This window comes from Gymnoscopelus microlampas (assembly GCF_963454915.1).
Source record: "Gymnoscopelus microlampas genome assembly, chromosome: 2".
Classification (NCBI taxonomy): domain Eukaryota; kingdom Metazoa; phylum Chordata; class Actinopteri; order Myctophiformes; family Myctophidae; genus Gymnoscopelus; species Gymnoscopelus microlampas.
In genome coordinates this window covers 53,138,472-53,165,971 of record NC_139939.1, presented here as the reverse complement: position 1 = coordinate 53,165,971, position 27,500 = coordinate 53,138,472, and the positions used below count along the sequence as shown (strand labels likewise).

Genomic DNA, 27,500 nt, shown 5'->3' with positions numbered 1-27,500 from the left:
GTGGCATTCTTCGGCCAGATAAGAAGCAACACAGCCCCTAGGGGCTGCTAGCGGAACCTTTTGATCTTAGTCCTGTTTTAAGCAAATACGTACATTACCTCAATCAAGTCAACAGTCTAATGTCAATACTACAAAACACACAGAGATCACATGATGGTCCCAGTAAACAAATAAGCAAAGTCCTTCAATACATTTGAGAAATGTAAATTCATCATACTTTTATTTTACAAAAATATCATTACACGTGTGTAGATGCTTGACGGCACTCTGTGATCAAAATCAACCCAAAGAAAAAAATCCAATAGCTGGAATGTTTTGGAACAACAGTCTCCCAGAGTCAATAATCATGTTGTTGACTATTTACCCATTGAGACCTGGAACGCATCTGTGTCACTTTAGATTTCTTTGGCTATTCAAAAATAGCAGATATACAAGCTCATAGCGCGGCACCGAGTGCCGCGCTATGAGCTTGTAGATCAGCTATTTTTGAAAAATCTTGAAAAACATTTTTTTATATTTTTTTCAAAAAACTTTTAGGATTTAGACATCCTAAAAAATTTTAAGAATCGCCTCAGGTCTTAATGGGTTAATGCAATTCAGTGGTGCTCCTTGTACTTTTTTTTTTTTTAAACATTTCTCCACAGAGATGCAAGTGTGTGTGTGTGTGTGTGTGTGTGTGTGTGTGTGTGTGTGTGTGTGTGTGTGCGTGTGTGTGCGTGTGCGTGTGTGTGTCAATAACAGTCCACTATGACCTCCAGTGTATCAGAGTGAGACTGCGCGTCCGTAGCGGTCAGTATATCTTGCAGCAGAGAGAGAGGGGAGTTCTGGACGTGGTCACTGCTCTGGGTCAGAACCGCCATCCTCTCCTCCAAACCCAGACACCTCAACACCTCGCACACGCTCACACACACCACCCCGGCTTCCATCACCCCATCCATCATAGACTCGATCTCGGTCGCGACGGCGACCGACGGAGGTGCCTTCCCCTCCAGGCACTTCCTGATCTCCTGCCCCCAGCCCCACCCTTGCAGCTCGCAGGTTACCATGGCGACTGCCGCCGCGGCCACCGCCCTGGGACACATTGTCTCTCTGAGTGTTATCAGCAGCTGGCAGGCTTTCAGGGCCACGGGTCTATCGCAGTCAAACAGCCCGCTCAACAACGACGACACCAAGCCCTCTTCTACCAGCCTCTGCAAGACGCCCGCCAAGACCGACGACCCGGCGCCTGCGTCCTCAAACGCTCCATTGGCCTGCTCTGTGTGCGTCTCTCCCGGAGGGTGTGTGTGTGGTGGTGGTGTGTGGGCCTGGTGGTCAGACGTCCCCACAGCGTAGGGGTGTGTGACCTGGCGGGTCACGCTGGCATTCGTGTCTGGGCCCGGCCCCGGCCCTCCTGCACGCTGGCGGCGATCCAGAGGAAGCGCCGCGTCCAGCAGCAACTGAGCCAGCTCCAGGGTGTGACCCTTGACCTCCCAGTCCAGGTCGGCGCTGCCCTGCGATAGGACGGTGCGCACGGACGACGCGAGGAGGGACGAAGGGGCGAGGTTTGGCGGTGGAAGAGGAAGCGCGTCGGAGGAGGGCCGCGTTGTAGAGAACCAGGAAATGAAGTACTGTACGACCGCTCTTCTGGGAAAGCCCTCCGAGTCCTGGGAGAGAATATCCAAGAGTTTGTCCACAATGTCAGTCTGGAGAGAAGAACACATAGTTACATTAGTCATGTATTTTCATAATACTGTGGTGTAAAGTGGTGTAAAGTGGTGTAAAGTAACTAAGTACATTTACACCAGGAGGGATTTTTACTTTACTGGAGTATTTCCCATTTTCAGTACTTTTACTTCTACTCCACTACATCTCGGAGGCAAATGTTTTATTTTTACAATTATTTGAAAACTTTAGTTACTAGTTACTTTGCAGATATAAATCATTACATTATAAAACATACATTAACCACTTTAGCCCTCTTTTATACATAGGCTTTTTGAAAATAGCAGATCTACAAGCTCACAACGCGTCGCAAAACATTTTAGTACTTTTACTTTTGGTACTTTAAGTATATTTTACTTGCTCAAAACCCCACAAACCTGTTCCTGTGTCACTTCTGCCCCCTGCTGCCAGCTGCGTGCCATTGTCTGTGCCAGTGCTGAGATGGCACTTGCTCTCACGTAGCTCTCTTGATCACACAGTGCCTCCACGAGGAGAGGTGTGGTACTGCAGCCTAATAGAGCTTCAGGAGTACACGTATGGGGGACCGAGTCTGGATGCATAGACGCCAGTTGTCCCAAAAACTCCACCGTGGAATCTCGAACCTCCCACCGTATGTCACACACACGCTTCCACACCGCTGTCTGGAGATCTGGTGGACGCACACACACACACTTATATTGCATAGAATTTGAAAATGCAGTGTCTGATTTCTATCTGCATAAATATATTTGATAGTAAATAAGTTCTAAAGATAAAGCAGCTGGTGAAGCGTTATCTGATTTTATTAGTTTTGTTTGTGTTGTAGTGATGCGCGGGTTGGGTTTTTTCATGACCCGCCCCGCCCCGCAACAGAACCCAACCCGCCTCAACCTGCCCCGCGAACCCATATATAAATCTATGGCTCAACCCGCCCCGCGACCCGCGATTTTTTTTAAATTCTGTAAAATCATGGTTAGAAAATATCCCCAAGTGTATTCAAACTGTTTTATTGTTATTATTCTTATTCTTATTAGGAATAAAGACAAAACAAGAGCATGTGATTTTTTATTTATTTTTTTGCGTGTGAGAGCGGCTGACCCGCTCACCCGCAGCCCGCATAATTGCTTCTGAAATTCTGACTCGACCCACCCGCGCCGCGGGTTGACCCACGGGTTATGGGTCAACCCGCGCATCACTATTGTGTTGTGTGTTTTTATAGTTTTACACTCTGTTGACCCATTAAGTTGTTGACCCGATTCTGCAAATGCCTTCTAAATCAGTAATTCTCTTTACTGAACTTTTTTTGTGCCAAGGACCCCCCAAAATGATACATGTTTTGTGCCAGCGAGGGTCCCCTCCACCCCATCAGAAGAGCGGATTTGTGTTGATTTTTAATTTGTTAACTAATTTAATTTATTTTGTATTATTATCATAATTATTATGTTTATTCTACCTTGTCTGAGCTGATCTGCCATGGAGGAGATATCTGTACAGACACTCAGCCACTTCACTAAGGTCTGGTAACACTTCTGCAACACCTGGAACACAAACAAACAACACTCATGACTTTCACCAACATTCTGTATGACACAATAGAAATCATACTATAAATACCAAATACTGTGTCATTACATGTGTAATAATATTACACAGCTGTGGAGCTTAAATCCTAAACAACAGCCAAAGCAAGTTATTGTCTTCTGACGCACAATTCCACACACACACACACACACACACACACACACACACACACACACACACGTAACTTACAGTAGCGTCAGAGTCAGGGTTCTGTAGATACTGTATCAGAACTGTTAACACCTCCCACATCTTCTCCTTGGCTCCTAAAACAAACACACACACACACACACACACACACACACACACACACACACACACACACACACACACACACACACACACACACACACACACACACACACACACACACACACACATACACACACACACACACACACACACACACACACACACACACACACACACACACACATTATTAATGTTGCAAAACATGCTTCATCAAACATACCATCTTTCATTCACAGATGCACGGCACGCACACGCACGCACGGACACTTACCTGGACTGGAGCTGAGAGCTGTCAGAGCCTCTAAACCACACTTTTGTATCTTGCCACAGCCAATCACATTCCTGTGTGCTTTACTGGTGCCAATGGCGGAGGAGGGGGCGTGACCGCCACTGATTCTTAGTAGCGACAGAATCGCCATGATTACAGAGACTGGAGGAGATGGGAGGAGGTCAGGAGGCTGAGAGAGAGAGAGAGAGAGAGAGAGAGAGAGAGAGAGAGAGAGAGAGAGAGAGAGAGAGAGAGAGAGAGAGAGAGAGAGAGAGAGAGAGAGAGAGAGAGAGAGAGAGAGAGAGAGAGAGAGAGAGAGAGAGAGAGAGAGAGAGAGAGAGAGAGAGAGAGAGAGACTATGTTTTATATACTGTAACTGTACATAAGAAGATAGGTAGCTAGGGATGTCATCAGCACTTTTCCTGATGATTATTCGATTACCTTTTTGATTATCAAATAATCGAGCTGTGTGTTTTTTATGTATTGTATTTATTATGCATGTATATATTTATTTAGTTAACTGTTGCACCCGAGTGCCAACAGATGCCCAAACATCTGCCCACTGCCTTCGTAGGATAAAGTGGTGTGTGTGTGTGTGTGTGTGTGTGTGTGTGTGTGTGTGTGTGTGTGTGTGCCAGTCTCACCGTGAGCGTGATGTGTGTTGTGTGTGCCAGACACACACACAGGACGGAGATGCACGCACTCTTGCTGATCAGCATTTCAGCCATTGAAGACCGCTGATCCTCTGGAAAACACATTCCACCACAGAAGATGAAACACCAAACAATAATAATAATACATAAAAACAACTTTCCCCAGGACATGTCCACCAACTGCTTGCCAGGAAATAGGCTTATATTGATCCATACAATTGTGACATTGTTCTGGTAAATTAAGATTATTTTGTTGTTGTTTTCCTTCTATTTGTTTATCTTTATTTATCTATTTATTATTCACTCCCTCTAGTGTAGCTAGGCACACTGTATGTTATTAAAAGTATATGTATGTATGAGTGTCTGTGAGTGTGTGTTACCTGGAGTTTGTGGGTCCAGTAGAGACAGACCAGTGATAACATCAAGGGGCAGCAGTAATATTCTTACAGCCTTAGTTGTGTGGACTGAGTCACTGGAACAAAAACAAATTCTGTTTCGATTTTTGGTGATTGATATGGATATGTTCATATTGTCCTCTTTGTAGTTAATGGGTACTTTGTACTTTGTGTTTCTGCCAGCTGCCTGCAACATTGCTGCCATTTCCTGAGGGGAAAATGTAAGTGAATGTAAATGTGAATCCTACCGGTGGTCTCTAAGGAGGACGGCTGCAGCAGCATGAATTAGGTCAGCGGTATTGTGGGTATCCAACATGGCCGACAGAAGACGGCTGACCTCCTGGTCATTAGGGTCAGGACAACTGGGGACATACAAGGACATACATACTTGTATTACCCTGATGAAGGCCACAGGCCGTGGCGGTTTATAAATAAAGATGTTGTTCTACTACAGAAAACATTCTACTACATACTAAACATTAATGTCCCTCTTCCATCTTAGGACTTTCAAACAGGACCAGCCACTAGATGCAAGTAAACACTATTTACTTGGGTATTGGTCCTACCTAATTGGTTATACCGTGTATGTGTTTCTATGTCTATGAGACCACACAGACCTACCTGTATGCAGTCAGAAGGACATCCATCAGAGGCAGTGTGAGCTGGCTGTTGCCTGCTGTAACCAGGGCCTCCAGAGAGCCTGGGACCACCCTGAGCAGCGTGCCCCGGAGAGGTGGCCTGGCCTGGGCGAAGACCAGAGCCAGCAGCTTCAGGTTCTGGAGATTGCGGCGGTGTCCGTTCTCTTTAGGAACCAGCGACGTCCTAAGGTGTCCCAAGATCGCTATGGTGACAGCGGTGTACTCGGGGCTGGTTTCCATGGCGAGGACCAAATTCTCTGTTTCCGTGTCTGCCGCGTGCCCATCTTTTTGTTTCCTCTCCACATCAGCAGGTACCTTAGAAGAGGAGACCGGCTGGAAGAAGACCAGGACGTGGGCTAGGAGCTGATTGGCGGCCGAGGCAACGAATAGACTTGGGTCTGTCTGGAGTTGGAGGAGGGTCTTGGTGAGCTCTGAGGAGTCAGAAAAGACAAGAATGATGCATGGTGTTATGGTAGTAGACATTAGAATGGACAGATTAGCAGGACAATATAGGGCCAATTCCAATCCACGCAAAGAATTCAATTTATTGTATTTTATTCTTTGCGTTGAAGCCAATAGTGTGCATGGTGTCTATTCTAGTAATTCCCAGAGTGAACATTTTAATGTCATCTCTGCAGGACATTGTGTCTTTGTGTTTCAAGCACCGGCTCCCTCTCATCCTGCTGTATGCTGATAAAGCTGCGTCTCCCACTTGTGTTTCCTAATTTAACCACTTAAAACATTGACCAAAATCCACAGCTCACAACATCTGTCAGCTTGTAGAGCTACTATTTTTGCAGAATGTTCGCCCTCCCCGAGCCATTGGGTTCATGAGGGTTAATAATTTCTAAGAGAAACGTCACTTGCAATCCCACCTGTTTCCTCCAGGAAGCGGAGAGCCATTGGGTGCTGCAGCATGCTCCTTAACCCCTGAATCCAGCCAATGCGCACGCAGGGATCCTCCCAGAGTCCGGCTTCCTGCCAGTGCTGACAGCTGTACCCCAGGCTCAAGATGGACTTCTCCTATTGCAGGACAAAACCTTTCAAACACAAAGCTATAGGGTACATCCATCTTCTTCGCGGACCGATCGCCCCCAGCGGTCTTGTATTCGTCTTGTAACCGGCTGCGCTTCCAGTAGGAGACTCAAAAGAGACTCTTTGAGTCTCCTACCGAAAGCGCAGCCGGTCATCAAATTATTGGCTTAGGAATGCGACAAAAACAAAATATATCTCCACGAATTCAAGGCTTCATGGGGTGTGTAATTGATAGAAATTAAGTATTTTTTGGGGGGGAACTACTCCTTTAAGAATAAGGTTAGGTTTAGGCATAGTTCTACAGAGGTTAGGTTTAGGAATAAGGTTAGGTTTAGGCATAGTTTTACTGAGGTGGCGAGCGTTCCAAGGTCGCCGGATTTGACCCGCGGCGAGCGTGTTTTGGGGGCGAGCGTTCTTGTATTCCATTCAGTGCCCAACAAGCTAGTGTGTGTTATCATATGACTTGTCAGTGAGTCGGGCGTTGTACATATTACTGTACCTGCAGCAGCTTAAAGCTGTCCTCGCTGGCAGCCAACAATCCAGTTAGTTTGAGAGTGAAGGAGATGACCCCGGGGTCTGCTGTGGTGTTGTGGATCACAGAGTTGATGAAGACAGGCAGACAGGGGCAGACCTCCAGCAGGGATCCAACTACACCAAGAGAGCAGATTAATTAATGTACTGCAGCACCTTAGTAGGACAGACACCTAATCAATAGACCTTCCCGTTCAGCAAATAGCTGTATTCATATCAATTACTGTCTTCACCTCTTCCCATCTCCCAGATTCGGCACAAGCATGGGGTTAAATTTGTTCTACTGCTATGCCACCAAAATGTGGAATGCCCTACCAACAGCCATACAAAAGTGTGACTCCTTACCCTCCTTCAAAACCACCATAAAAAAAGCACCTATCTGCAATTTGTGGTCCCTGTATAAAATCTAAGCTTAACACCAGAAATGACCCCCACACCCCCCCCCCCCCCCCCCCCCCAACTGTTTACGGTACATACAGTACGTTTATGTACTGTATACGTTTTTATTTTATTTTATTGCTACTAGTGTTGATGATGTCTTGCATATTATTGTATGTCTTTAAATGTCTCGATGAACTCCAAGTGCTGTACTTAAGTAACATTTTTTGGGGTATTTTTACTTTCTTTATGTACAATTTTCAATACTTTTACTTCTATCCCACTACATCTCAGAGGAAAGTGTTGTACTTTTACTCCACTACAATTAAATGAAAACTGTAGTTACTAGTTACTTTGTAGAATTGTTTGACTATTATTATAAAACACACTAACCACTTCGCTGTATATATATTTCGGCCATTTGAAAATAGCAGATCTACAAGCTCACGTCGCGATGCAACGCATTGTTAGCTTGTAGATCGGCTATTTTCAAAAGTTTTTTTTAAATACATTTTGAATACTTATGAAATGGGACATTCTCCACAATGAGTACTTTTTACTTTTGGTACTTAAAGTAAAGATGATGATGATACTTTTGTACTCAAGTACATTTTTAATACAGGACTTCTACTTGTAACAGAGTGTGTCTACGTTGCAATATTGATACTTTTACTTAAGTAAAAACATGTGAGTACTTCTTCCACCACTGCTAGTCAGCCCAGTGAACCAGTCCAGCATCTTCTCCAGGCTGGTGTCATCATGTAGAGGCTTCTCCAGGCCGGCCAGCACCTCACACACCCGGGGCATCAGCACCACACACTGCTGCTCCATGATGGTGCTGATCACCATGTTATGAAAGAGATCAAACATAAGTTACGTTCATTGTTATAGTAGATGTCAACTTTACGGTTATGAGGGCTTAAGACAGCTGATCATGGACTCACATAAATTATAGGACGGTGTTGTCCGACATCAAATTATGGAATATAATATATTTAACTATAACAGAGCATGTAGGTTTTTTTGTTTGCTCTATATTGTTGCTAGCCGCTCCTCCTCTCGCGGGAAATAGTTTCGCATATAATGCCGGTAGGTACGTGGCTTCCTTTCCTTCTTTGCCACGCAAAACGCCATGAAACGAGAGCAACTGCGTTTTCCGTCGATCTACAAACCAAAAAAGACCAGACTGAAGGCGATCCCCTAGCCATGTATCACACGACGGTTGTGAGTCACGACCGTCATGGATGAACGTCAACCTGGGGTTTGCACTTTCTCCCCTTTTGGTCCGTACATCTACATAAACGTTCAGATTTCAAATATAAAGTGCTTACCTACGGATGTTACAATACTGTACGACCCCTCAAAGGTACCTGTATATTTCGTATTGTTGAATAAAAAGCATTTTATTCCAATTGGTGGCCATTTTCTCATAGAGTTATAATGTATCAGAGTGCAGTACGCCTCCCAACCGATAGGGTCGCGTAGTTAAAAGCATATGGAGAAAATGACCACCGATTGGATTAAAATGCTTTTTATTGAACAATACGGAAGATACGGGTACTTCTGAGGGGCCATACATAATCTTAACATCCGTGGCCATGGTTTAAACACTTTATATTTGAAATCTGAACGTTTATGTAGATGTACAGGCCAAAAAGAGAGAAAGAGCAAACACCAGGTTGAATTTCATACATGACTGTCATGATATGAGGGCTAGGCGATCCCTGTGGTTTTGGAGATCGTACGGTCTTTGCGGCGCGAGCCGGATATTCACGCACTACTTCCGGTTTGACATTTCCGTCGCTTCTTCCATTTTCTCCGGGATCGCACATGGCAGACACATCAGCCCAGAGCCGCCCGTCTCCGTTTTAGCCTCCCTTTTTCTACAGATACCGAATCCCCCTCCTAAACCTGGTTAAATGCAAGATACGGTGGACAGTATGGCGGACGATCCCGAGTACGACGACGAGGAAGAGGAGCCTTCGTTCAGCGAGCCGGAGGACTTCGTGGACGACATCGAGGACGAGGGTGAGTGTTATAGGAAACACGCCGGTTCATCACCAGGCCTGGCTGTGGTGCTGCTAGCTAGCTCTGCTAGCCGTTCAAGATGACAAGGATGGTACAGTGACGTCACAGTACGGAAGTAGCCTGTAGTGTCATCATGGGGGGCCACTAACATCAGAAGAAATCATATTTTGTAGTATTTCATCTTGTTTAAACGTGGCGTGTTTTGGGCTTGTCATCATGTGTGAAATTTGTCAGTATTTGTTATCATAATATATGTATTTCATATTTCTAAAACAGCTGAAATACTTCATCCCTTTTTATTTTAATTATTTTTTTCGATTCTATTTACAATATAAGTCTTTCCTATTCCTGTGATATTCTGTGTGTATTTTGTTTTTCTATAAATAATAATGGAAATAAAACAGCGGAAAACCCGCGGTTTCCCCCACGCTGGATGTCCCTTATTTGTGACGTTACTGACCTCTCCTTGGTGTTTTTGTTACAGACTACAGCAAGTGAGCTTAGCTAGCAACTAGCCGAATAATAGCTTATCATTTTTACCTGGTAACTGGCCTAGTCTTTTTTTTCTTTTTCTCAATTACATGTTAATTGATGTTCACTGGACTTTGAGTTAAGCTATTATTTAACATTGGTTTCAGTGAAATCATTTAGTTGAGCCTTAAACGAATCCCTAACGCCAACGCTGCTGCTAACAGTGTACCCCAGTGTGACTGACAGTCATACTGCTTATTCAACCGTTCAAAATGGTCCCATTCTGCTCTGCAAATGGCGCAACAGGGAGTTGAATAGAAGCGTTTTGGCTGCAATTTGAAAAGATGATGATGTGTGTGAAAACATGCCGAGAATTGACATGACAGGACTATTATATAACATTAAATGAGTAGCTTTTGTGGACCACCAGCTGTTATCTTACCATCAGTGCTGCCTGCAGCTCTGTATCTTCACAAGTGTGTGTGTGTGTGTGTGTGTGTGTGTGTGTGTGTGTGTGTAGAATCCGTTTCTTGTCAAAGTGTGCAGATAAAACTTGTCCCTCATTTTGTAGTCAGATCTTCTCCCTTTGCCAGGTGACTGAAACAGTCTTACTATAATCTACAGTCTACTGTAGATCAGGGGTCTTCAACGTTTTCAGGCCAAGGACCCCTTGGCTGAGAGCGAGATAAAGTAGGGACCCCCATTGTATATTGTATCAAATATTTATTTTTTTCATAGATTTCATAGGCAGCTTCATAGGCTTGTTTCACAGCACTATCATGTTGGATTCATGTTAATGTGTATTTCCAGACATGTAACCATGCACTTAAACAAGCTCACAACGCCTTGCAGCGCGAGGCGTTGTGTGCTTGTAGATCTGCTATTTTTGACTAAAGTTCTCCTCGGAATAGGGATGCTTGGTTGAAAAATGTAAAAATCACACAACGATTTGGCGGACCCCCTGTAGTAACTCTGAGGACCCCCTAGGGGTCCCGGACCCCCTGTTGAAGACCCCTGCTGTAGATGTACAAACTCAAGTCACAATGTGAGGCGTTGTGAGCTTGCACAGCTGCTATTATTGCAGTGCGACGCCATTGTACAATGAACTATAACTGTTGGCTTAATGACTGGCCTCTTTCCATAATCACCTTTCCATCCTCTTTCGTTTCCTTTGTCCAGAGTTGTTGGAAGACCTCCTGAGAGAGAAGCCCCTGGAAGCTGACGGCATAGACTCTGTGGTGGTGGTGGATAATGTTCCCCAGGTGGGCCCAGAGCGTCTGGAGAAGCTCAAAAATGTCATCCACAAGATCTTCTCCAAGTTCGGCAAGATCACCAACGAGTTCTACCCTGAGGCGGATGGCCTGACTAAAGGGTAAGATTGCGTTGTGCTGCAGAGGTGGTTTGGTTATAGCTTATTATGTGTACTGCTGCGTCCAACGTGACCACTTTCAACCTAGTCTGGCATTTAATCCATTGAGACCTGAAGCCGATTCTACGCGTCTCCTAAATCTCAACAGTATTCTGAAAAACGTATGTTTCTATATCAGTGGTGTTCAAACTATTTCATGTCAAGGAGCCCCAAAATGATATGTATTTGACCGCGGACCCCCATCAAAATATTTTGTTCCAGGGACCCCCCAGAAGCAAAGATTTGAGTTAAAAATGTTCGCTTTAAAAACATATACATTCAAAGATTTGCACACATTTTCACGATTTTTCAAAAATAGCAGATCTACAAGCTCGTAGCGCGGCACTTGGTGCCGCGCTATGAGCTTGTATATCTGCTATTTTTGAATAGCCCAAAGTGTAAAATAATGCTTTTTAGCTGAAATCTAAAAATGACACAGTTCCAGGTCTCAATGGGTTAATAGAAAGAGAACGTGACGTCACACCATTTGAAAGTAATAGCTGAAAACCTCCCAAGATGGCGCCACCTGTCCATTGCACTCAATGGACATTGCACTCAATGGACGGGGGCGGGCCGGGTCGCTCGTTCTAAATTGCCCCGACAATCAGAGATCTCTGTCTACTGATAAGTCTGGGGAAATCTAAATTCAATATATGGGCTAGAACATTTCTGTTAATGGCCACTATTGCTTTGACAATAATGAAGAACCGCACTAAAGAGCTGCCATAGCTGAATGGGAGAGATGTCGCCTGGGAAACCTAAGGTCCCCCCGGTTTGCCCACCCCCCGGCTATGTGACGAAGTGTCCCTGTGTAAGATACTTAACACCAAACTGCTCACTGTGTACCTACTGGGTATTTGGCACTTGCCCTCTGCTTATAATAGTTAGGATAGGTTAAATGCAGAGGACAAATTGTACTGTGTTGCAAATGTACTGTGACCCAAAAAATAATTATACCAAAGGAGTGGGAACCATATTATTATTAAAATCTTTGCTGCAATGGTGTTAATTTTTCCCACTCAGTTTTAGCCACTATATTGTATTTAGATGTCACCAGACAAGACTTATGGGTAGGTGGAGATCTCATTTTCTGATCGTCTGGCAAGGCTATTTTAAACCCGACGTCCCTATTTTAGGCATGTCATTATAGAATTACTAGATGTTCTGGCCACGAAACAGCTGGAACATCTAGTAGCGTTGATCAAAGCATTACGTCACGCAAAGCTTGGCCAATCAAATCCTGGTTACTTTTGTGACTGGATTTGACCAATCAAATACGGATTTTACGTTTGTGACGCCCACGTATAAGCCAATTCTAACATAATAAGAAGAAAAAATTATTGTAGAATATAAAATGGTCTAAAATAGCAGACGTACCAGCTCACAGTGTGTTGCGATGCGTTGTGAGCTTGTAGATCTATTTTTTGCATAGCGACACCATTGTACAGCGAAGTATAAAATAGGGCTTAAGTGGTTAATGACTTTCCTCTTTTTAGATACATCTTCTTGGAGTATGGTGCTCCCACTCAGGCTCTGGAGGCAGTGAAGAACGCTGATGGCTATAAACTAGACAAACAGCACACGTTCAGGGTCAACGTGTTCACTGATTTTGACAAGTAAGTGTGGACTGATATGTAATGGTGTCGGCTGCTGTTGTGCACATTGATGCTTTTCCACCGATGTCCGATTTGAATGTGTGGTCGAATCTCTTGTCGTGAGCAAGGCAAAGATGTGCAAGGATGACGGACCAGTCCGCATGTTCACTATTTATTCAGCATGAAGTACACTTCACAACATTCTAGGTCTAATTTAGCACACGCAAGAGCAGCAGAAGAAGCAGCTCTCATGTAGTTCCTGGGTGCTATTATGCCATCCGGCAGTGAAATCTATTCTTACACTTCCACTCACAAGGTGTTTCAATATGAGCACCCTGCCTCCATCACCAGAATTTATGTTGCCGTCTTAATATGTCCAGTCTGTTCTCTCATTCTCTATTTGAATCGCAGACCTTAAGACACAAGTGTCATTGGCTGGTCATTGTGACATGTCTCGTCCAGATATCATACGTGTCATCATGTTTCATAATTCTTAACATAGCATTTCAAGTAATACCGTGATGAAGCAATCTAGCTACTAATCTAGTCTGTAGTCTATTGACCAACAAACATGCGCGTATGTGTTTACTCAAATACATACACACAATATGTACAATATGAATCTTGCATATCACTGTATAGTATAGAAATCCCCTAACACATGCTTGTTGTGTCTTCAGGTACATGAACATCAGCGACGAGTGGGAAACTCCTGAGAAACAGGACTTCAAAGACTTTGTGAGTGTTTAAATTATGGATTTGTGAGTGTTTAATTATGGATTTGATCTTCAATTTTTGGCCATTGCAACAGTGATCAACTAAATGTCAGTGATCTGTCAGTGAAATTGATTTTGTGTGTGTCCATGTTCTACAGCCTGTGATGACAAACTAAATAACTTTTCTGACACCTCGTATGAGAGCAGAACTATCTGCTCCTGATTCTAACTTTGCTCTGAGGCTCACAGTTACCACTCCTCCTAAACGCTCAGTTTTTGACCCCTGCATGATATATCACAAGACCATCAATGTTATTAGATTGCCCAGCCTCCACTAATATTGTGTGCGTGTGTGTGCTTGGTGCGTTTGTGTATGTTTCTCCAGGGTAACATGCGCCATTGGATTGAGGACCCAGACTGTCGCGACCAGTACAGTGTGATCTACGAATCGGGAGAAAGGACGGCCATCTTCAACAACGACTCCAAGGAGCCAATCGTAGCCGAGGAGAGAGCGGTGAGTTCCGTGTTCAGTAAGAGAAATGACCACAGAACTGATGGAAAGACCTGAGTTGTCATCCACAGTTGATCTGTCTGAAGTAGCTTGGCTTTAGTGTTGATTTTGAACGCAAATTTTGATTCAGTTTTAGTCATTTTTGAATAAAATTCCATTACATTTTTGTCATCTGAAATGTTTTAGTGTTAGTCTAGTTTTAGTCGACTAAATCTACAGTTGATTTAGTCGACTAAAATTCCGGGCGGGCCTTGACGGCGTCGTAATGGCTGATTTTATACTTGGTTGCATTCTGAAAATAGCCGATCTACAAGCTCACAACGTGTCACAGCGTGACGCGTTGTGAGCTTGTAGATCTGCTATTTTCAGAGCGCAACACCAGAGCGCAACCAAACATAAAATGACTGGATCTCTTCTCCACTCGTCCCTCACTAACGGTTTAGTTTTTATTTATTGGCGAAATTGTCAATATATTCAGTGAAAAAACGGTAGTCGATGAACATTTTTCGTCATAGTTTTAGTTGACAAAATCAACACGGCTTGGCTTCCAGTTTAATGGTGTGTGTTTGTCTGCAGCGCTGGACAGAGACGTACGTGCGCTGGTCTCCTAAAGGCACCTACCTGGCGACCTTCCACCAGCGCGGCATTGCGTTGTGGGGTGGCGAGAAGTTCAAGCAGATTCAGAGGTTCAGCCACCAGGGCGTCTCGCTCATCGACTTCTCCCCCTGTGAGAGGTAAGCAACGTCACTCATCGCCTGTCTAACCACCTCATCACTTAACACGATATTATCTGCTTAAAAATACGCCTTAATGCATGGTTTGGTATCTCAAGAGCTGCCTTCTTTAACCCCTTTCAACCTGGTTCCCCTATTTTGGTCATAATAGGCAAACATCTTCGCTATTTGTCGTACGGTGAAATATAGGGGTGTGTGTGTGTTCTACAGCCTGTGATGACAAACTAAATAACTTTTCTGACACCTCGTATGAGAGCTGAACTATCTGCTCCTGATTCTAACTTTGCTCTGAGGCTCACAGTTACCACTTCATGTGTGTTGGTTTATTAGATGGACCCGTTTTATTGTAATCTGTACATCGTTGTTGTCGGGCAGAAACCTTGTTGTGTATCTCAATATTTAATCTTTTTATGTTTTCGTGAATGAATGCCCTATTTTATACGTGGTCATATCGCGTGTCGCGCAAAAATAGCCCATCTACAAGCTCACAGTCACAACATGATGCGACATGGCACATTGTGAGTCTCCCTCCTCTCCTATTGTGAATTGTTTATCCTGTAGACTGGTGGGACAATTGCTGGTTGACATGGTACTGCCTGGAAGTAAAAATATAATATTCCCCCTGAACAAGCAGGTGTGCTCAATGGCAAACATTTTAGCGCTTGCACAGGGGACCAGGTTTCGAATCCCCGGTTGGACATGAAAGTTACAGTGCAGCTTTAAGTGGTTAAGCAAACTAGCACACTATATGTGCTTAATACTTTGCATCTGGCATAACTTGCAACTAATGACATGCAAACCTCAATACTTGCACACCCAATAGTATGGGTCTGTTTTGTTTGGATGAATGTGAGCTGTTTTGTGTGAGCTATCTGAAGCCTAATTTATGTTTGTTATTTTTGGTGTCTCCCAGGTACGTTGTGACCTTCAGTCCACTGATGGACACTAAAGAGGACCCACAGGCCATCATCATCTGGGACATTCTAACGGGTCAGAAGAAGAGAGGCTTCCATTGTGAGAGCTCTGCACACTGGCCCATCTTCAAGTCAGTATAACAAGCTTTTAGTTCCAATCCCTCTCCCTATGTAGGCCTGTCACAATTATAACATAATCGCCTAATCACAATTATTTGAGATAATCGCAATTATTTTGCATAAACGTTTCCACGTCGAAAAATGTTTCTCATATTTTCAAACATTTTCCAAAAATAGCAGATCTACAAGCTTACAACGCATCACTTAGTGACATGTTGTAAGCTTGTAGATCAGCCAGTTTTTGTAAAGTATAACATTGTTAAATATGTCAATTAAATCGTTAATTGCAATTATTTGTTTGACAATGAATCATCAACTAAAATGTTGTAATCGTGACGGCTCATCCCTAAAGACCTCTTTCTGGCTCTATGATCAAATCCACATCCATTAGATACAATGTTGTTTCTAATATGTCTTGTAATGGTATTTTGTTCTCAGATGGAGCCACGATGGGAAGTTCTTTGCCAGGATGACCCAGGATACGTTGAGCATCTATGAGACTCCTGTAAGAAAATGTGACTAAAACACATTCTGTATTTATTTGGTGTATTGTAATGCAAGCTAGACTAAAACCTGCCCCTTTTCCCTTATAGTCGATGGGCCTGCTCGACAAGAAGAGTCTCAAGATCAATGGAATCAAGTAAGCTGATCCTTAATATTTGTAATCTGTTAACCGTATGCTTTAAGGCAGTGCTTCCCAATCTTTTCAGCTCAACACCCAAAAGAGAAATGAGATGTTTGCTCGGGACCCAAACTAGTGAAAATAGCAGATCTACTTTTGATTTTTTTGGGTGAAAAGTTGTGACTTTTGTGAAACTTTTTTCGAAAAAATGGGTTATTTACTTGCGACCCATAAAAATTGGTCCGCGACTAAAACATGGGTCTACGACCCACTGTTTGGGAAATGGTGCTTTAAGGGACGAAATCATAGCTGTTTTGATGGTGGTTCAGACTTTAATCGTCTTATGTTAACACTGTGTGTGCTTCCAGGGACTTCTCATGGTCTCCCGGTGACAACATCCTAGCGTTCTGGGTACCAGAGGACAAAGACATCCCTGCCAGGGTGACCCTGATGCAGATCCCCTCCCGTCAGGAGATCAGGGTTCGCAACTTGTTCAATGTTGTCGACTGCAAACTGCACTGGCAGAGGAACGGAGACTATCTCTGTGTCAAAGTGGACCGGACCCCCAAGGGAACACAGGTACGGAAAGGAGACGGGGGGGGGGGGGGGGGGGGTGGGGACATTGAGCAGACAAGTTGGGGTTAATCTAGCGAATGATAATGATGACACTTGCATCTTTGTCTCTCTCAGGGTGTGGTCACCAACTTTGAGATCTTCAGAATGAGGGAGAAACAGGTTCCTGTTGATGTGGTAGAAATGAAGGGTATGTACGTACGCATGCAAGTGCACACAGACAGATAAACACCAATGCTCATGCACACACACACACACACACACACACACACACACACACCTTTGTGGGCATAGCGCCCAAAGGTGGTGAGAATCAGGGCTCGTACAGAACCCTGGATGAAGGGGGACATCCTGAATGCCATCAAACTCAGAAACAAAAGCTACTCTGAGTACAGAAAAAGCAAAAATGAGCAACTACTTCTTAAATGAAAACATTGAGGCAAACAAAATTGGACGGACCTTTTATTCAAAGTATTTTAAATGTAATTGTGCTGTTTTACATGTTTTGCCTAATAAAACATTCAATCAATCAAAACACACACACACACACACACACACACACACACACACGTGTGAGGACCCAGCATTTTAATCACTTGGTGATAACTCCTGAACGGGGCATTTGAGTCCTCTCAAAGATAAGAACAGATAACAGAACAGTGTCTGCAACCACAACATCAAAACATGACGTTCTTGTCCTTCCAGAGAGCATCATAGCGTTTGCGTGGGAACCCAACGGCAGCAAGTTTGCCGTTCTCCACGGAGAGTCTCCTAGAATCAACGCTTCCTTCTATCACGTCAAAAACAACGGCAAGATCGACCTCATAAGTAAGTATTCCACGTAGAGAGAGACATGGTGAAACCACGTTTGCCTAATGTTAACTGTAACACCCTCCATTGACTGGATCAATTGTCTCTTTTACAGAAATGTTTGACAAACAGCAGGCCAACAGTATCTTCTGGAGCCCACAGGGACAGTTTATGGTGCTGGCTGGTCTCAGGAGGTCAGTTGTGTCTGTAAATCGCTGTGAAATGTTAGAGAGATGCAGACAAGAAAGAGCCACTGATGACAATGTTTAAACTTTTATGACACCTCGTATGAGAGCTGGATATCAGCTCCTGATTCTACTTCTCATCTGAGGCTCATTGGACTTAGTGCTCCCATATGACGCATATGTTTTAGATAAGGATTTGAAAGGTTAGTTTGATTTTGACATACCAACAGATATTACAATTTCTATGGAAAAAAAGCTAATGAAAAATGCAGTACAGTAACAGTTAGGCATGTAACGATTAATTGCAAATCGATTCAAACGGATGACAATTTAAATCGATTTAATAAAAAATGTATCGTGATGCAAACAGCAGAGGGCGCAAACGAGACAAGATAAACAAGAAAATACAGTATCTTTGTAAGAGAATTGATTAAAAAAAAAAAATGTCTGGAAAATACATGTGTTAAAAAAATCGTAAGGTGAACCTAGTATCGTGATTTGAATTGTATGGTGAGTTGAGTGAATCTTACATGCCTAGTAACCATCAAAACAAATTGAATGAATGAATGTCACGATAAAGGATTGTAAATCTGTTCAGTTATAGCCCAGCACTAACTATACTACTCCACATGTTAATGTGTGCTGCATATAATTAACCTTTCCCACCTGCATGTGTGTGTGCCTACAGTATGAACGGGGCCCTGGCCTTCGTGGACACGTCAGACTGCACTTTGATGAACATAGCTGAGCACTACATGGCGTCTGATGTCGAGTGGGATCCCACCGGTCGCTACCTGGTCACCTCTGTGTCCTGGTGGAGCCACAAGGTACACACAGTACACACACACACACACACACACACACACACACACACACACGTCACTTAGGGACAAATGACTTGGACTTAGCTCTTCCTTAAGTGACTTGACTTTTTTTTTCTTCCTCGTGGACATACTTATTATACCAGTGTCAGTCTACTTTATGGGGATTATGCGGTCGACATGCACTTGACATTTTGCACCTTAATCCCATGTACAACCCACTGACTCTTTTTTTTTTATTGTGTGTTTTTCTAGCACTTTAACTAACTTCCATAAGAATATCATACACTGTATACATCTGCTGCTATGCTCACGCACCTTATATCTTATCTCAGGTACCATGTGTAAATACATGTATGTAGATAACTCCTGTCCCCCATGCCACCCCCTTTATTCTTCTTCCCTTTCTTTTTTCTATGGAAATAACGATACGATGGGAACTGAATTTCACCCACTTTTTTACTTGTAAACCTGTAATGTGACAATAAAGCTGATTCTGATTCACACACAACCCCTTAATGACAGAAGACAGACATACAGAAATAGTTTTGTCCTATAGGACTCAGACGGCCCGACTAAAACGTAGGAATGATTTGCAGCTACTTTTAACATCTCCTCCACTTGTGTGTGTGTGCACGTGTCTCCAGGTGGACAACGCCTACTGGCTGTGGACCTTCCAGGGCCGCCTGCTTCAGAAGAACAACAAGGACCGCTTCTGCCAGCTGCTCTGGAGACCCCGGCCAGCCACCCTGCTGCAGGTGGAAGAGATCAAGGTACGGCTTTGCGCTCACATATGTATGTTTGTGTTTGTGTGTGTGTGTGTGTGTATTTTCTAGAGCCTGTGATGACAAACTAAATAACTTTTCTGACACCTCGTATGAGAGCAGAACTATCTGCTCCTGATTCTAACTTTGCTCTGAGGCTCACAGTTACCACTTCATGTGTGTTATGGTATATTAGATGGACCTGTTATATTGTCATCTGTATATATCTGTATATCGTTGCTGTCATAAATGAATGCCCTATGTTATACTTTGTCATCTAACAGTGTCGCGCAAAAGTAGCAGCCTATCTACAAGCTCACAGTCACAACGTGATGCGACGCGGTGCGTTGTGAGCTTGTAGATCAGCTATTTACACCAGTGTTGATTTTGACAGCAAAAGTTTATTTAGTTTTAGTCAGTCTTATGAATAGAAATCTGTTTAGTTTTAGTCATATCTAAGTCACCTGAAATGTTTACTTTTAGTCTAGTTTTGGTCGACTAAATATCATAAGATTTTAGTCGACTAAATCTACAGTTGATTTAGTCGACTAAAATTATTTTTTGGCGGGCCGTTATGTCATCAATAAGATTTTCACTTAGCTGCATGCCGAAAATAGCCGATCTACAAGCTCACAACGTTGTGTGCCTGTAGATCAACTATTTTCGGTCTGTGACACCCGCTCGCACCCATGATGACTTGTCTTAGTTCTACTGGATCTCTTTGTTTTGGTTGACAAAATTGTCAGTATTTTTAGTCATCGTTTTAGTCATCATAGCTTAGTTTTTATTTAGTTTTTCGTCAGTGAAAAAAGTTAGTCGACAGACATTTTTCGTCATAGTTTTAGTTGACGAAATCAACACTGATTTACACTTAACGTAAGTTTTGGACATGCAAGTTTCCAGCCTACAACCTGATGATCTATATACATATATATTCACCTGTGCCTCTCTTTTAACTTCCCGCTGCGTTGTCTCTCTCACAGACGATCAAAAAGGACCTAAAGAAGTATTCCAAGATCTTTGAGCAGAAGGATCGTCTGAGCCAGTCCAAGGCTTCCAAGGTTAGACCCTGTTATGTTGCTGTGTGAACATCTGCTGAGAGCGGCCCTCCATATCTGCATGCTATCTGATGTTTCCTGGAGGACGATGGATTGCTGGGAATCATATCTACCGTTTCAGCCCTGATGTATATGAGGAGAGCGCTGCCTGTATTGTCTTTGTGTTGTTTAATTCGTCATCAGCCTGGCTCTTTTTTTTTTTTTCTTTAAATTTTTATCCCACGATTTTGTAACCCCATTTTTTTACACCCAGTGCCAATTGTCTATGTAATCCTGGGCACTACCTTCCCTCTGCCAACCTGGGGAGGCCAGGGCCGAGCTCATGCCTCCTTCAATGCATGAGAGCCAACTGACCTTCTTGTCACCTGACGGAAGAGTTTCCCTGGTTGGACGTAGCGCGTGGAAGGAACACGTTATTCCAACCAGTTCCCTTCCCCTCCATCAGGCGCCCCGGCTGGCCAGGGGGAGGCAGTATAGCCTGGCTCTTTTGTTGTTCTTTGCACACGCTAGTATGTTAGGTTTTGTAGTACAAGATGGGGATTTTTTTTGTTTGTTAAAGCTGTTAAAAAACTGTCTTAAAGTGATCAGTTGATTATTTAATCTTTTTTCAATACGTCGTCATACAAATGTACAAACTTTACAAACAGTAAAAAGATGTATATGACATTTGGATATGGCTCTCCTGTCATCTGGAGCAGCTACGTTTAATGATGAATGGATGAACAATGAGAGTGTGAGAATGTAATGCTAAACGCAGTGTGTTTTGTGTGTGAGTAGGAGCTGGTTGACAAGCGCAGAACCATGATGGATGAGTATCGCCTTTACCGCGAGACAGCCACTCAGGCACACCAGGAACAGAAGGAGCTCCGCCTCGAACTCAGAGGAGGTACGAGCCGCCTACTTTTGACCTTTCTCAGTGACGCACAGGCGTGCATGCTTGTGCACTCAAGAACCCCATGACCTGTCTTGGCGAGCGAGCACTGAACAACCTGTGTGTGTGTGTGTTTCTTCCAGGTGTGGACACTGATGAACTGGACAGTAACGTGGAAGACTGGGAGGAGGAGACCATCGAGTTTTTTATCAACGAAGAAATCATTCCCCTCGGAGATCTGTAGTCCCCTACGCAGGTAACACACACTTGACAGTGCCCCCATTCACAGTGGCATCTTTGGCCTTAACAACCGTAGTGGGGAAGCTCATGTTCTGTGTCCCTACACATGCACATAACACAACATTCACATGGATTAAAGTTCTCAGTCGCCAAGACTGATTTCAGTCATTTGGATTCCATGGAAGCCAGCATGTCTTCTATATGGAAGCATGTTGCGCAGCAAAAATAGCCGATCTACAAGCTCTCAATGCGTCTGCGACGCATTGAGAGCTTGTAGAAAGGCTATTTTCGGTTATTTTAAGATTAGAGCATTTGAAGTGGTCAAACTAGCAATATGTTCAGAAGCATCTTTCCATAATATCTTAATCGTCTTGGATATTTTACCCATTAAGACCTGGAACACATCTGTGTCATTTTAGATTTCTTTGGCTATTCAAAAATGGCAGATATACAAGCTGCTTGTAGATCTGCTATTTTTGAAAAATCTTGGAAAAAAACATTTTTTTCCAAAAACTGTTAGGATTTAGATTTTAGAAGCAACGGTTAAAGCCTGAATCTGTGATTTCTTCACATGGTTGGCAGTATGTAGAACAGCAGGACCAATATTACTAAAGCATCCTGATTTGACATATTGTGTTCATCGTTTAGGAATCGGTGCTAGTGTGTGTGTGTGTGTGGGGGGGGATCCTTTCACACCGTTTTACAAATCGCACATTAGGACATTTTCAGTCGTGAGATTTTATTTTTCTTTAATCCATGCATTCGGGAGACCTAGAACGCTTGCATGTATACGCAATTAACAGAACTCGCTCCTGTATTTACAGTCCGTCTGTATTGTTAAATAGTGCAATATTTGCTCTGAAGTTCTCTGAATGTAAATCTCCATTGTCAACGAATGTGGTGTCGGCCACTCACACCACACACCAGTGTTGTTTCCAGGATTCCTTAAAGGCTGGTTATTGCTCTCTTTCATAAACTAATTTGACAACCATGTTTTATGTCTACATCACCCACATAATAGTGGACACCCATAAACAAGAATGAACTGGCTCAGTAGCCCCGATCTGTGTGTAACAAACGTGAGATTAGGGACATATTCAGAGCTGTGCATATATCTTGGAATGCTTCAACATGGATCTAATCTTACATTGGTGCATTACTTCCCATTAGTGTTAACAATAGCAAGTTCAGAAGTCATTCTCTCTCTAATTAACAGGTGTCAATGTCTGCACAGATAATTCAATTGGAGAACATTGTATTTTTAATGTAAATACGGGTGTGCTATATTTCATCTTGGCATACAGCCTCTGCTACATATTTTACTGCCTGCTCAGCGTAATTAGAAGTAAAATCGTTTAAGTGCAGGAAGATATATGACAACCCCGCAGGGGAAACGGAACCCAAAGGTTAAACAGCCTATTGGTGGAGCTGGTTACAAAAAAGCATGTCCCAATTTGCAGTGGTATGTGACAGGAACTATAGTGGAATGAGGTGAGCTAATGGCTAATCTACAAACTCACAACGCAGTGCGATGCTTTGTGAGCTTGTAGACTGGCTGTTTTCGCCACATGACACCATCATACATCGATGTATAAATACAGATTAATCAGTCAACACGACAGGTAGCCGTAACTTATTGGGGGGAGAGAGGCTGTCTGGTAATCAGTTCACCATTTCAATAACAAAGAACCCCCCCATAACCACATGATCCCTACCTTCCCTATTCTGGGGCAAACATTCAGTGAAAATAGTCAATATATTCGGCAAAGAGTTTTGGTTTAGAGGGAAAAAAGGAGGCACGGTATAGTCCTGGGGGACCCCCAATGTTAAGTGGTTAAAGAAGCCACCAAATTGGACAGCTGCTTGACACGTCACAGTTGCATAACCCATAGTGGTGATTGAACGTGCATGTGACCCACTCAAGAATATCTGCCTGACCTCTAGCTCACAAGCTACGCATGAAGGCAGTCGGTCCATTCCAACCCCTTTGTAGATCACCTCACTCAATTTTGATTCCTGTGGTGCACTCTCATAATCATCACAGGTGCACTGCTTGTCATATCGTTGCGGTCAGGCAGAAACCTCTTATCTCCATATTCCAACCTTTTGTGTTTCTTTGCAAATTAATGCCCTACTTAATCATACTACAGCGCCACACAAAAGCATCGAAAGTGGCAGATCTGCAAGCTTGTAGATCTGCGACTTTTGCTGTTTTTGAATCCTGAAAAGTAACAGTTCTGAACATATGTGGTTTCCACCCGACGAAGACGATATTCATTACGGACACGTATGAACAAAGTGTGCATACATTTTGGAATGCATATCTAACCAGTGGTTCTGTCTTCCAGCAGTACATCTGTGCGTGTGTGGGAGGACGAGGAGGAGAGAAGAAGTGTCGCGTTGACTGGAGGAGGACGACAACCACAGAATCTTGGGATTCCGTCTCAACGAGAGTCTCAACGTTCTACCTTAGTGACATCATCAAAGCACGTGCCCTGTGGGTCAGCAGCAGGGAAAAAGAGAGAGGAAACATTTAATCTATACTTCTTTTTTTTTTTTTTTACAACCCCCGCCCAATCCCCCTATTTTATCCTGGTACTTGTATTAAATAGTAACCTTGATTCTTTTCTGGTTTCATTGATTTGGATTCACTCGCTTTAAACGTTTCACCTGTGGTCTTACTGCGGACTCTTTGGTCCTTTTGGTCATCTTGTGTGAGCCACAGCCTCACAATGCTATCCTGTTATCACAGGGGTGCAGAGAGTGCCGTAGCAGCGGGTAGTAGGGGTGTTGTGACCAAACATGTAGCCTTGTTATTTAGCGTGCTGCTGAGGTGGCGCTACAGTGGTCTGTATCCTCCTCCTTTCAGATTAGACCCCCACATTGGAAGGGGGTTCAATGCGGGAATAACTTTAAATAAACATTCAAATACAATGTTCAGTACCTTGTCTGATTTATTTCGGTTAGGGGCTTCTCTCTTAAAGGAGAATTTTGGACTAAGTTTTTCTTACCGAGTGCCACGCTACGAGCTTGTAGATCTGCTATTCTTTTTTTTATCGTGAAAATGTGTGCAAATCTTTGAATATATATATTTTTTTAAAGCGAACATTTTTTACTCAAATCTTTGCTTCTGGGGGGTCCCTGGAACAAAATATTTTGATGGGGGTCCGCTGCCAAATACATATCATTTTGGGGGTCCGTCACATGAAAAAGATTGAGCACCACTGATATAGAAACATACGTTTTTCAGAATACTGTTGAGATTTAGGAGACATGTATAATCGGCTTCAGGTCTTAATGGGTTAAAGACTTAGTTATTACATGTCAAGATGATATGATGGGGCCTGGACCGCTGACATAGCGGTCCAGGCACGTATACTGTAGGCTCGATGTAGCCAGGCAGCGTGTCGCGGGTTCGACTCCCGGTCCCGACGGCCTTTGCTGCATGTCACTCCCCTTCTCTCTGCCCATTTCCTGTCAGCCATACTGTCCTGTCAAATAAAGGCATAAAATAAATCCTTAGAAGAAGATGGTCTGATGTAACCTGCAGTAAAGGAAGGTTCCGTTGTGTCCGCTGTGTTGGTGATTGAGTACTCAACCCCTTGAACACCGTCGTGGCACCGCCGTAAGGCAAAGTATAGATCAGGTTCAAGAGGTTAAAGGTAAGTCCTTGGGTTAGCCCGGTACAGCTCTTGACCCCTGACCCTCTGCACGCTTCAAAACAACAACTTTGGTTCTGATTGGCCCTGACACTTCATATAATTATATTTACTAGAGCATCGCTATTTTTGCGGGGAACGTTCTCCCCCCAAATAGCTGATGTAGCAGCGCACAACGTAAGAGATTTGGTGTAGAGCAGGGGTCTTCAACGTTTTCAAGCCAAGGACCCCCTAGCTGAGAGAGGGATGAAGCAGGGACCCCCTCTATATTGTATACAATTGTGTTTCAGATGAACTTTTACTGCTCTTTTTTCCCTCTACACCTATAACTCTTTGCCAAAAATAGCCGATCTACAAGCTCACAACGCCTCGCAGCGAGAGGTGTTGTGAGCTTGTAGATCTGCTATTTTTGGCTAAAGTTATCCTCAGAAAAGGGATGTTAGGGTTCAAGTGGTTAATGTAAAAAAAAAAATCATCACAAAGATTTGGCGGACCCCCTGTATTAACTCTGAGGACCCCTTAGGGGTCCCGGACCCCCTGTTGAAGACCCTTGGAGTAGAGAGGAAAACGAGCATAACCAGTACAGTTGCAATACGGGTCTGTTTTACCAAGTATAAAGGGTTTAAGTGGTTAATGCTTTTGGAAGTATTCTTTTTCTTGTGAAAATGAGGCACTGAATACCTTACCTAATCCTGTGTGGTAGAAGCAATCTTGCTATCCAATTATTCAATAAGAAATCACTGATGACACATTCATATTTTAGGAGGAAAAGCTGTAGGCCTAATTGTCAACTCAGAATCATGGGCTACCCCAAGAAACGCACTAAAAGTACTTAAAGTTCTAAAACTATTAAGCACAAAGGCGTCAGTGTCTGTTGGAGGCTCTAGGCACACGCTGGCCGATCTCTTTCCACTACAGCAGGCTACTGGAGTTCAGTGACATTTAACATTTGTAAGCAAGTCATCCATCCACGATATCCTCTGACAAGCCTGTAATAGTATATCTTCACTGTCGGGTGGAAACCTTGTACGTCCAAAACCGTTACTTTTCAGGAAATGTTGAAAAATAATGACTTGTGTCCCAATGGATCCGATGTAGTTATTTAATACTTAACATTGGTTAAATATTTAAGGCCCACATACAGACTTAACCACTTTAAACTGGCGTCCCTCCCTTTTTTGGGGATGTTTATTATAGGAAAACATTTTCTAAAATGTTCCAAAATAGAAAATAGCTGACGGATCTACAAGATCTGTTAATATTATATAGATCTATTTTTGCGGCTTTTGCTTGACACTTAGATACAACAAAGTATCAAATTAATTCATGAAAGAAGCTAAGGTTAAATATGGAGATACAACTAGAAAATATTGTTCCTGAAGAAACAATGTGGGCTCGCTTCAAGACAAAAAATAATATAAAAAGTACAAATTCAGTCAGGGTCCCAGGCAGTGCTCTATTTGAAAGAAAGTTTAAACGTCTCTTGGAGAATACCGCAGTGTCTTCAGCTAAGTTCTAAACACATGGTTAGAAAAGCCGTTGAGAGACAAATAGCCCGGAACATAAATGTCTATTTGCAACCCTTTCCCCTGGCCTATAAACACATTATGTCCTGAAACAGAAATACGCATTAAAGGTGCAAATAAAACCATTCGGGCTGTCACATGAGCATTAGAATAAATACATACAATACAGCCTTACACAAACATGCCCATTATTTTGTTGGACAATATTAACTCAACAAACAGCTTTATGTATTTATTCTAATGGCCATATATGGTGACAGCCCAGAGTGGTTTTATTTGTTTTTATCATGTGTGTACATATGTGAAAAATGTGTGTTTATTGAGGAAAGGGTTGCAAACAGCCCTGAGCAATGGCAAACAGGCCGCACATACCTGCTCAAACAGGTTTTCACATACTGTAAAGGCTTAATTCACTGCCTTTATTCAGTAATATCATTGATTTGACTTAAACGTGCTATAAGTGATT

The 27,500-nt window shown here is 43.2% G+C and overlaps 2 protein-coding genes across 3 annotated transcripts; one reads left to right on the top strand and one right to left on the bottom strand.

Annotated features, from left to right (window-relative positions):
* Nucleotides 1-479: 479 nt before the first annotated feature.
* Nucleotides 480-8,472, bottom strand: brat1 (BRCA1-associated ATM activator 1). Its single transcript, XM_084084423.1, has 13 exons — nucleotides 8,353-8,472; nucleotides 8,104-8,246; nucleotides 6,999-7,147; nucleotides 6,340-6,487; nucleotides 5,448-5,895; nucleotides 5,075-5,188; nucleotides 4,812-4,903; nucleotides 4,423-4,523; nucleotides 3,782-3,968; nucleotides 3,451-3,524; nucleotides 3,134-3,218; nucleotides 2,079-2,350; nucleotides 480-1,682 (listed from the first exon to the last, which is right to left on the bottom strand). The coding sequence occupies exons 2-13, from the start codon at nucleotides 8,237-8,239 to the stop codon at nucleotides 732-734; spliced, it is 2,757 nt and encodes a 918-aa protein (XP_083940549.1). The 5' UTR covers nucleotides 8,240-8,246; nucleotides 8,353-8,472; the 3' UTR covers nucleotides 480-731.
* A 744-nt stretch (nucleotides 8,473-9,216) lies between these two features.
* Nucleotides 9,217-24,789, top strand: eif3ba (eukaryotic translation initiation factor 3, subunit Ba). 2 transcript variants are annotated; one of them, XM_084045441.1, is made up of 19 exons: nucleotides 9,217-9,436; nucleotides 11,087-11,279; nucleotides 12,812-12,931; nucleotides 13,591-13,648; nucleotides 14,012-14,140; nucleotides 14,714-14,871; nucleotides 15,785-15,916; nucleotides 16,344-16,410; nucleotides 16,499-16,545; nucleotides 16,896-17,106; nucleotides 17,218-17,290; nucleotides 17,806-17,928; nucleotides 18,026-18,104; nucleotides 18,784-18,922; nucleotides 19,564-19,689; nucleotides 20,664-20,741; nucleotides 21,516-21,624; nucleotides 21,753-21,865; nucleotides 24,201-24,789. In XM_084045441.1, exons 1-18 carry the CDS (start codon nucleotides 9,328-9,330, stop codon nucleotides 21,851-21,853), a joined length of 2,052 nt encoding a protein of 683 aa, XP_083901567.1. In that variant the 5' UTR covers nucleotides 9,217-9,327; the 3' UTR covers nucleotides 21,854-21,865; nucleotides 24,201-24,789. The 2 variants fall into 2 exon arrangements, with proteins under 2 accessions (XP_083901567.1, XP_083901566.1); XM_084045440.1 differs by having other exon boundaries at nucleotides 24,198-24,789.
* The last annotated feature ends 2,711 nt before the right edge of the window (nucleotides 24,790-27,500 follow it).

What these genes read in the sequence shown, in the direction of transcription:
- brat1 (XM_084084423.1), bottom strand. Translation starts at nt 8,239, where the DNA reads ATGGAGCAGCAGTGTGTGGTGCTGATGCCCCGGGTGTGTGAGGTGCTG. An exon ending in CCGCTTCCTGGAGGAAACAG is followed by an intron (nt 5,896 to 6,339) that starts GTGGGATTGCAA and finishes CTGACTCCTCAG; the next exon opens with AGCTCACCAAGACCCTCCTC. An exon ending in GTCCTTCTGACTGCATACAG is followed by an intron (nt 5,189 to 5,447) that starts GTAGGTCTGTGT and finishes GTATGTCCCCAG; the next exon opens with TTGTCCTGACCCTAATGACC.
- eif3ba (XM_084045441.1), top strand. Translation starts at nt 9,328, where the DNA reads ATGCAAGATACGGTGGACAGTATGGCGGACGATCCCGAGTACGACGAC. An exon ending in TGCAGGTGGAAGAGATCAAG is followed by an intron (nt 19,690 to 20,663) that starts GTACGGCTTTGC and finishes TCTCTCTCACAG; the next exon opens with ACGATCAAAAAGGACCTAAA. An exon ending in CCGCCTCGAACTCAGAGGAG is followed by an intron (nt 21,625 to 21,752) that starts GTACGAGCCGCC and finishes TGTTTCTTCCAG; the next exon opens with GTGTGGACACTGATGAACTG.